This window comes from Crocuta crocuta, unplaced genomic scaffold, assembly GCF_008692635.1.
Source record: "Crocuta crocuta isolate KB4526 unplaced genomic scaffold, BGI_CrCroc_1.0 scaffold131, whole genome shotgun sequence".
In the NCBI taxonomy this organism is placed as follows: Eukaryota; Metazoa; Chordata; class Mammalia; order Carnivora; family Hyaenidae; genus Crocuta; species Crocuta crocuta.
The window spans coordinates 10,364,479-10,373,903 of record NW_027528977.1 but is presented as its reverse complement, the minus strand read 5'-3'; the positions used below and the strand labels follow the sequence as shown (position 1 = coordinate 10,373,903).

Below are 9,425 nucleotides of genomic sequence, written 5' to 3'. Positions count from 1 at the left end.
GGGAGAAGGTGGGGAGGTGAGTGGTGGGTGATGGTGGTGCTGACCATGGACAGTGGTAGAGGATTGGAGTTATTGAGTGTTACTTGGAAATGTGGGTTATGTTATGCTGATGGGTAGTTATGTGCTCAGGGCAATGCTAGGTGGTGGCAAAAAGAAAGGCAGCATTGAATGGAGTTTAGTACCAGCTACTAGGTAATGTTGAATGGAGTATAGTTTTTGGTGGTGTTGAGAAGGGGGTGGTGATGAGTGCTTGGTGAAGCTGAGGGGTGTTGGGGTCGTACTGGATATTGGGGGATGTGGCGGTGTTGAGCACAGAGTGGTCTGAGTGAGTGCTAAGTCAGACAGTATTCTTAAGTGGAGGTTGATATTGAGTGGGGTGGAATTGAGCAATGAATGCCTATGGATGGTGTTTGGTAGGATTTGGTGATATTGAGTTGGTAAAAAATGTGGAGGGGGGATGGTACTGGGTAGAGGTAGGTGGACAGACATGTTGAGTTGGTGGCTGGTGTTGAGTGGAGTGGGGGTGGGGTGTAGAATGGAGGGTGATGTGGGTAATGGGGTGATGTTGGGCATTGCTGGTATTTGGTGTTCGTATGGGTGGTGGAGCATGTTGAGTAGGGGCTGGTAAGGAAGACTCAGTAATGTCTCCTGGGAGTGAGGGGAGTGTGTCCAGGCTCTGTCTCTCCAGCCCTAGTCAGGCGCCAAGGCACCTGGAGATGTCTTCTTCCTATGAGCTCACATTTGCAGAGAGTGTACAACCCAGCTTCCCCAGAGACCCTCTTGCCGCAGTGTTTTGAGAGTCCCTCCCCTCCCCCCACCCCTTCAATGGGAATTCAGAAGGCTGGGCTTCCTGAGGCAGGAGCCTATGGACAGGGATTACAGGCAAGATGCAGGTTGGCGCGTTGCAGGAGGTGGGGTCTCTGCTATACTATATGCCCATCTCCACAGGGCAGCAATGGCACCTTCCTGCTGTCCACGAGGGGCCCTGATGCTGAAGCCTTCAGTGTCTCCCCTGAGCGGGCGGCGGGCTCAGTGGACGTGCAGGTGCTTGTGAGAGCTCCCGCCTTGGTGGACTATGAGAGGAAGACAGTGATGCTGGTGCAGGTGAGGGGTGCTCTGGGCACCAGGGAGTGCGGTCCGTGGGCACTCTGGCCCCAGTGCTGCTACCTCTTCCCTGTCCTCAGGTCCTGGCCACTGATTCGGTCAGTGGGAACTCCTCTGCTGCCCTGGTGACCATCCACATTAGAGATATTAATGACCATAGGCCCACATTCACCCACAGCTCGTACAACCTCAGTGTCTTGGAGAACAGCCCAGACGGCACTGTGGTCACCAACAGCATCCATGTGAGTGACGGGGACCTGAGTGGGCTGGGCTAGGAGAGACATGGAGGAGGGCAGACCTGGGGACTGTGACCCTGCCCGTGTCTCCGTATCACCTGATGTCGTCAGGTCCCAGCCAGTGTGCACACGTGTGTGGGGTGTCTATTTGTGAATCTAAGTGTGCTGGGGATTCTCCCTTTGTGTCAAGAAGCAGAACAACCCTGTCCCCATCAATCGCACAGCTGACAGGGAGTGACGTCATTTCCAAACAGTGTCCCATTGTCCATCTCTCTGCTCACAGGCCTTCGACCCTGACACGGGTGAAGGGGGCCGCATCACCTACAGCCTACTGCCAGGGAATGGGTAAGGTCCCAGCGTGGGCGAGGGGCAGGCAGATAGGGGGCCCGGGCCCACCTCTCTGCCTTACAGTGGGACTAGAGTAGGTGGGTAAAATATAGGACGCCCAGTACATTTCAATTTCAGATAAACAACAAATAATTTGTTTATTATAAGTGGATTGCAAATATTGCATGGGACATACTAAAATATTTGTCATCGCTTATCTGAAATCCAAATTTAAGTGGGCATCCTATATTTTTTTTGCTCACTCTGGCCACCCTGCACAGGGCAGACATCTTTGAGGTGGATCCAGTCTCAGGGACAGTGACAGTGAGGAAGAGTGAGCTGCTGGACCGTGAGAAGCAGGCAGTGTACTACCTCACGCTGCAGGCCACAGACGGCGGGAACCTGTCGACCTCCACCACACTGCTCGTCACCGTGCTGGATGTCAATGACAACCCGCCCGTGGTCAGCGGCTTCTACAACATCTTCGTCCAGGAGGAGGAGGGCAACGTCTCTGTGCCCATCCAGGTGCGAATGGCCCAGACCCGGTGGATGGGACAGGGGTGAGGGACCCAGCCTGGCTCTGTAGTCATGCCAGCCCTGAGTTGGAATCTGGGCTCTCCTCTGTGATCTTGAGAAAGTTAATCAGTCTCTCGGGGCCTCTGCCTTCTCTTTGGAAAGTGAAGACAATCGCAGTCGCTAGAGAATAACGAGATAACGCATTGAAAGTGCTCAGCATGGGGTGCCTGGGTGGCTCAGTCAGTTAAGCGTCCGACTTTGGCTCAGGTCATAATCTCGTGGTTCGTGGGTTCTGATTCGTGGGTTTGAGCCCTGTGTCGGGCTCTGTGCTGACAGCTAGCTCAGAGCCTGGAGACTGTTTTAGATTCTGTGCCTCCCTCTTCCTCTGACCCTCCCTTGCTCACGTTGTATGTCTCTCTCTCTCTCTCTCTCTCTCAGAAATAAATAAAAACATTAAAAAAGATTTTTTTTAAGTGCTCGGCACAAAGCCTAGCATAGAGCAAACCCTTAAAAACATATTACTCTTTTTAATTTCAGCCCCTGTTTTATTCCAAAAAGGATTTGAGGTGACTTTGGTTAAAAGCAAGGTAAAAAAATGGGAGAAATAAGGAAAAAGAGAAAATAAGAATGGTATTGCTAATAAGCACAAAGTTAACGTTAGAACCCAGAGCCACCCAATTGCTAGGAGTGGGCTGAAAATTCAGTTCTGAGTTTCCTGATGGCCAGTGCAAAAAAGGAAATATCAGTGGCCAGGTTCACAGACTCTATGAGATAAAAACCCACCGTTGGCTCCAAAGAAACATCAGAGACAAGCATCTCTCCTGAGTCATCTGAAAGGGGGTCTTGCAAGAAGCAGGAAAGAAACCAGGTCCTCAGAATGACAATCGTGTGGCAACAGAGCACTTTCCTATTTTGGGGACAGTGTGGTTTCCAGGACACATTCCCACATCTGGTGTCTTGACTGACTTGGGAAGCACATGCTGTAATGGTCCCCATTTCACAGAAGGAGAAAAATGAGGCTCAGAGAAGTTGAGTGACTTTCTGGAGCTTGCACAGCCAGTAAGTGGCAGCCCCGGAGCCAGAGCTCAGATCTCTCTGTCCTGAAACTCGAGCCTTTTCTTCTTCTCTGATAACTTCACACTCTGCTCTGTGAGCTCCTTGGGGCGGGAGCATTCCAGATCTGCTGCTGTAACCACAGTGCCCAGCGTGAGCCCCGAGAGGCGCTTGGTGAATTAACTGTCTGAAATTAAAAGTGCGGAGGGGTGAACAGACAGGGTCAGGCTTCTGGAAAAAACCTCTCTGGCTGCCCGAACAGGAGGCATTTAATAACCAAGGTCCCAGTGGAACTGAGATGAAAGAGCTGAAGGTAGAGGAATGGCAAGGAAGAAGACTTCCTTCCAAGTCAGTAGCCCAGCTCTGGATTCAGAGCTCCTTTGCTGGGCCCCAGGTCCTCTCCAGTGAATCCATCATACTTCTGCAGGTGACTCTCAGTTAGGGGGAGCGTGCCAGAGAGTCGCCCAAGGCTGTCACTCATGCTGTGCTAAAGATAGCACAGGGGATGTGGAAGCCCAGGGCAATCACCAGCCTGGCCTGGAGTCACCTGGAGAGGTGTAGATGGCATTCAGGGTGAGGCGAAGGCATATGCAAAGGCCTGAAGGAACTTGCTGCATCCTCCATGATGGATCACCCCTGAGGCAAACCAAGCACATGTTCGGGACCCTGGCAGGACAGGAACACGCACACATACACACGCAGATTGGGTGAAGAATCAACGGTTTGAAAAAAAACACAGCACTGAAGTAGTCATTGTGGGAAAATCAGAATCTTGTGCGACTTCACACTTATTTTATACTTGTGTGTTTTTTAATTTCTCTTTTAAAATTTTTAATGTTTATTTTTGAGAGAGAGAGAGAGAGAGACAGAGTGTAAGTGGGGGAGGGGCAGAGAGAGAGAGGGAGACACAGAATCTGAAAGAGGCTCCAGGCTCTGAGCTAGCTGTCACCACAGAGCCCGACGCAGGGCTTGAACTCACGGACTGTGAGATCATGACCTGAGCTGAAGTTGGACGCTCAACCTACTGAGCCACCCAGGCGCCCCTGTTTTTGAGTTTTGAATAGCTATAACATACCCCCTCAGGCCCCTTCTCCACTTGAATTTCAGCTCCGTGAGGCTCTGTGCTTGCCCAGTGCCTAGAGCAGGGCCGGGCACATGGTAGGTATGCAGTAAAGATTTGTGGGAGAAACGATTGACATCAGCAGCTTAAAACCTCAGAACTCTTGCAAGCTGTTGATCTGACCCTCTGATGGGAGACTGAGGCTGAGAGATTGGCCAGCATCTCACTGGCTTGAGGCCCAATTATTGCTCTTGTGCGCCAGTGCTGGAGGGGGAGGCCAGGCTGCAGAGGGGCCGGGGGGGCATCTGAGAGCTGATGCCCCAATACTGGTTTTCCACACAGGCTCACGACAGCGACCAGCCAGACACCAACAACAGCCATCTGCATTTCAGCCTGCTGCCTGGCCCCTACAGCCACAACTTCTCAGTGGATCCTGATAAAGGGATCCTCAGAAACCTGAGGCCCCTGGACCGAGAGGCCATTGAGCCTTCCCTGGAGGGCCGAATTGTGCTGACCGTACTTGTGGCTGACCGTGGTGTGCCTGTCCTCAGCACTGAAGTCAATATCACTATCAACGTGGAGGTAAGGCCTGGCTTGGCCGTGGGAGGGGTGCCTGGGTGGGCCCTGTGTTGGGGAGCTCACAGCATATGGCCAGCACCCCCACCCCTCCAACGTGAGTCACATTTGTGCGCCCTTTGCAGCACGGTGAGCAAGAGAGTTCTGGAACCAGGCTGCCTGGGTTAGAATTCTGGCTCAGTTGTGTGGCCTTAGGCAATCACTCAGACTCCCTGTGCCTTCAAGTTCCTCATCTGTAAAATGGCGGTAAAAACAACATAAAGTGAGTTAGCAAATGGAAAGGGCTTTGAAGAGTGCCTGACCCAAGGAAGGTACTCAGTGAATACAGTCGGCCCCTCTTCTCCACGGTTCCCTTTCCTCAGTTCCAGTTACCCGCAGTCAATAGTGTCCCCAAAGCAGATGATCCCCCTTCTGACAGGTCATATCGTCAGAAGGTCAGTAGCAACCTAACGCTACGTCACTGTGCCCACGTCATCCACGTCATCCACGTCACTTCATGCCATCCATGGGCATTTTATCATCTCCCAGCATCACAGGAAGAAGGATGAGTACAGAACAAAAGCATATTGTGAGAGTGAGAAAGAGACCACATTTGCATTCTCTGTTATCACAGTATTTTGTTATAACTGTTCTATTTTATTATCTATTATATTGTTGTTGATCTCTCTCTGTGCCTAATTTATATATTAAACCCTATCATAGGTATGTACGTTTAGGAAAGAACATATACATAATAGGCCTGTGGTTTCAGGCATCTCTGAGGCTCTTGGAACGTTTCTCCCGCAGATAAGGCAGGAACTACTTACTGTATTGGCTCTAATTATCATTCACAAAGTTCTGCCTGAAACTCTCCTATCTCCTCACCACCGTTCAAGGGTAACAGAAGGGATGAAAATCAGCATTTACAGGGTTTACTTCACACCTGCCCCTGCAATGTAGGGATGGTTATTACCATTTTGTTGACCAAGAAACGGAGGCACAGAGGTTACGTAGCTTGCCTAGGGTCGCAGAATCGGGTTTCGAACCCAGTCTGTCTGGTTCTAAGGCCGCCACCACCCCACAGGGCACTTTCCTCTAGAAAAGTATTGTGACAAACGTGCACCTCGACAATGTCCATGATGTGTTTGGCGCCCCCTAGGTCTGTGCAGTGCACAGCCCGCACCATCCCACAGAGCAGCCCTGGGTTCCCGTGGGCTGGGACGCACTGCTTTTCCACAAGGGCCAGAGTGAGACCTCAGGGAAAATGGAGGAACAGAAGCCAAATTAGGACTTGCCAGCTTATTCAGCTGTCCTTGGGGTGAAGTAGGCCGTGAAGAAGGAAGAAAGCAGAATTGTATTAACTGAGCCAGTCGGTTCTTTCACACTCATGAACTAGCCCTCATAACAGCCCCTAGAATGGGGACTACGGCCCACCTCGCAGAAAGAAGACACTGAGGCCCAGAGAAGTCAAAGTCACGCGGGAAGCAGAGGTGGAGCTGGGTTTGACTCAGAGCTGTGCTCTTAGCCATCCCTGTGACTTCAGACGCAGCTAGCCATGTGCATGGAGCCGGTGATGCCATTCTGGGAAATCGCCACCAGAAAACACGTCTAATTAAGGGGAGATGGCTTTGTTCTCAAAGACACTGAACCATTATTTAGAAAAAGCTGAAAGCAAAAGCAGACACTTGTGGGCCACCCCGGGGAAGGGCTGAAAAAGCCAAGGGCACCCCCTCAGCGCACACCAGTGTTCAGGAAGAAGCAGCAGGTAGAGGTGGCAGCCTCTGGAGGTGTGAGTGGTGAGGGCCAGAGAAGGAAGGTGAGAACAGCAAAGAGTGGGCACCTGGGGGCAGGACCAGATCTAAGCCCTGAACTCAGCTCTGCCTGAGCACAGGAGCGAGTGTCCTGGGGTCAGCTGAGGGCAGGAGGGACAGGAGAAAAGACGTGACAAGGGAAAGCTTGGGCCGCAGGGTCTCTGTGGAAACGGTGTTAGTGCCAGCACAAATAAATCCAGGGGATGGGGAGTCAAACTAGGCCAGCAGGGACACTGTGGGGGTCCTCGGCCACCCTTCTGGAAAGCAGGGCCTAAGATGGCTCTGAGCTGTGGTCAGAGAACGAGAGGGAGGTGGGGCTCCCTGAAATTGCATAACTGACTTCAGAGGTCTTGTGACAGAGCCGTGAGCCCCACGTGTGCACCCTAGGCAAGTTCCGTCATCTTAAAGGCCCTTTTCTCATCTGCAAAGCGGACAGTGATCTCCGAGGAGACAGAGACAGACAGTCTGTGCCTTGGGTCAGAGGAAGCACTGACTTCTCACATGGGCTCTGGTGAGGCTGGACTGGGTGCTCCTGAGGTCCCTGGGCTCAGAACTACCTCTCCCCACAGGACATCAATGACAATCTGCCCATCTTCAACCAGTCCATCTATTTCTTCTCGGTGAAAGAGAGGGACCCAGGTAAGTCCTTCCTGGGTCAGGCCAGGCACTGGGGCTGGGGCCCAGTGAGGCATCCGACCCCTCCCAGGGTGCAGCTGAGGGAGGCGAGGGTCCCTATGAACTCTGCTCTCACCCACAGGAGAGCTGGTGGGCGTGCTGAAGGCCTGGGATGCAGATCAGACGGAAGCCAACAACCGCATCAGCTTCAGTCTGTCAGGGGGTGGTGCCAACAACTTCGTGCTCCAAGGCTCCAAGCTGGGGGCTGGGTGGGCAGAGGGCCGCCTCTGGCTGCCCTCGGATGTGAGTCTGGACTACGAGGCACAGGCCTCCTTCAACCTGACAGTGAGTGCCGAGAACACAGACCCGCAGGGGAGAGAGGCCACAGCACAAGTCGTTGTGGCTGTGGAGGATGTGAACGATGAACGGCCCACTCTGGACCCAGCCTCGCTCCGGGGCATCCATGTGGCTGAGAATGGCTCACAGCACGGCCTGGTGGCTCAGGTGGTCGCCCACGATGTGGACACCATGGCCCAGCTGGAGGTACAGCTTGTGAACGTCATCTGCACCAAGGCCGGGGTCAGCGTGGGCAGCTTGTGCCGTGGCTGGTTCTCAGTGCTGGCCAACGGCTCTGTGTTCATCAGTCAGAGTGAGGCCATTGACTATGAGACTTGTGACCTGGTCACACTAGTCGTGCGGGCCTGTGACCTCACAACAGACCTCCGTTTCCTGGCCTACAGTGACAATGGTGAGGTGGCCTGGTGGGCTGTGGCATGGGGGCCGTGGGCCGGGACCTAAAAGGTCAGGGTTTGAGTTCTAGCTCCAGCCTTTATCAGCTGTGTCCCTGGGAAGGTTGTGACACCTCCTTAAGCCTCAGTCTACCCATCTGTCAAGTGGACTTGGGTAGTAGGTTGGCTGTACAGATTAAAACAGAACATGCGTGTAAAGTGTTTCGTGCAGTGCCTGGCACAGGGCAAGCAGTTAATTAATGCTATTATTCTGTGAGGCAGTGTAAAGGAAGGAACAGGCTTCAGAGTGCGCGTACCCCACCTTTGATTATGCTAGCAATAATAACCACATCAACAGCGAGCATGCTTTGAGACCTTACTACAGCCAAGAGCTATGCCAAGCCCCTTAGAAGCATTTGCCTATGTTACTCCCACACAACCCGTGGGGTAGGTGATCCCTAGCTGATTTTATAGATGAGGAAACTGAGGCACACAGTGGCCAGCTCAATAACCTAACTTACCCACCTAGCAAGTATCAGGACAATGTTGGGGTCAGGCGGGACATACGCAGGTTTGGCTCAGTCCTGGCCCGATGCTCGTGCTGGATGATCTTGCACAACTTGCTTACCCTCTCTAAGGTATGGGGAGGAGACACAAAGGCCAGAGTGCAGCCCAGGTCAGGAGCAGGGGAGGGGCGGAGCATGGGAGATGTATGGGAGGGAGACAGTGGGGAGCGTGGCTGAGGCCCAGGCCTTCTGGGTCAGGCCTTTGCCTAGAGACCAGAACCAGCCAACCTTGTTCCTCCAGGAAGCCTCTCCATCACCATAGAGGACACGAATGACAATGCACCCTATTTTCTGCCTGACAATAAGACTTTCGGTAAGCAGCCACCTTTTCCCTCCATACTCTGCCAGAATTGCCTTTGGGCAGCTCCCACAGACCCTCCTCAGGCCCCAAGGGGGCCCTTAGAAAGAAAGACAGGCCTCCAAACCTACCTCTTTCCCAGGGTTTCAAAAGGAGGGGAGACCTGAGTTTTCACTCCAGCTCTGCCCCAACTCATATCTGACCCTGGGCCTGTCCCTCCCTCTCCGGGCCTCAGTTTCCCGTGGATGAGCTGCTAACTAATGGGTCGGAGGCCATCATAATGGGGGTTTCCAGTGGTAAAGACATTGAAAGAAAGTTTGGGGGAGTGAGTCAGCACCTCAGGCAGGTGGGCACGGGCCCGACTCCACTGACCCTTTCTTGTCCACATTTGTAGTTATCATCCCAGAACTTGTGGTGCCCAACCAGCAGGTGGCTTCTGTCCAGGTAAGTCCTTGGCTCCTGCCTTTGCCCATCACGTTAGCTCCGGGAGACACAGGACCAAGGCCTTCAGGCCGTTCAGCTGCCTGAACACCGCCCCCCCTCCCCGCCCGCCCGC

The 9,425-nt window shown here is 53.1% G+C and overlaps 1 protein-coding gene across 1 annotated transcript in view; it reads left to right on the top strand.

The window, feature by feature from the left end:
- CDHR2 (cadherin related family member 2) overlaps positions 1 to 9,425 on the top strand; it is a 24,290-nt gene that overhangs the window by 9,388 nt on the left and 5,477 nt on the right. The window contains exons 12-20 of the mRNA XM_077757267.1: positions 949 to 1,104; positions 1,185 to 1,346; positions 1,624 to 1,685; positions 1,949 to 2,192; positions 4,639 to 4,878; positions 7,232 to 7,301; positions 7,420 to 8,025; positions 8,813 to 8,884; positions 9,264 to 9,313. Of these exons, the coding sequence (XP_077613393.1) occupies positions 949 to 1,104; positions 1,185 to 1,346; positions 1,624 to 1,685; positions 1,949 to 2,192; positions 4,639 to 4,878; positions 7,232 to 7,301; positions 7,420 to 8,025; positions 8,813 to 8,884; positions 9,264 to 9,313 (1,662 nt within the window). The remainder of the gene's footprint in view (positions 1 to 948; positions 1,105 to 1,184; positions 1,347 to 1,623; positions 1,686 to 1,948; positions 2,193 to 4,638; positions 4,879 to 7,231; positions 7,302 to 7,419; positions 8,026 to 8,812; positions 8,885 to 9,263; positions 9,314 to 9,425) is intronic.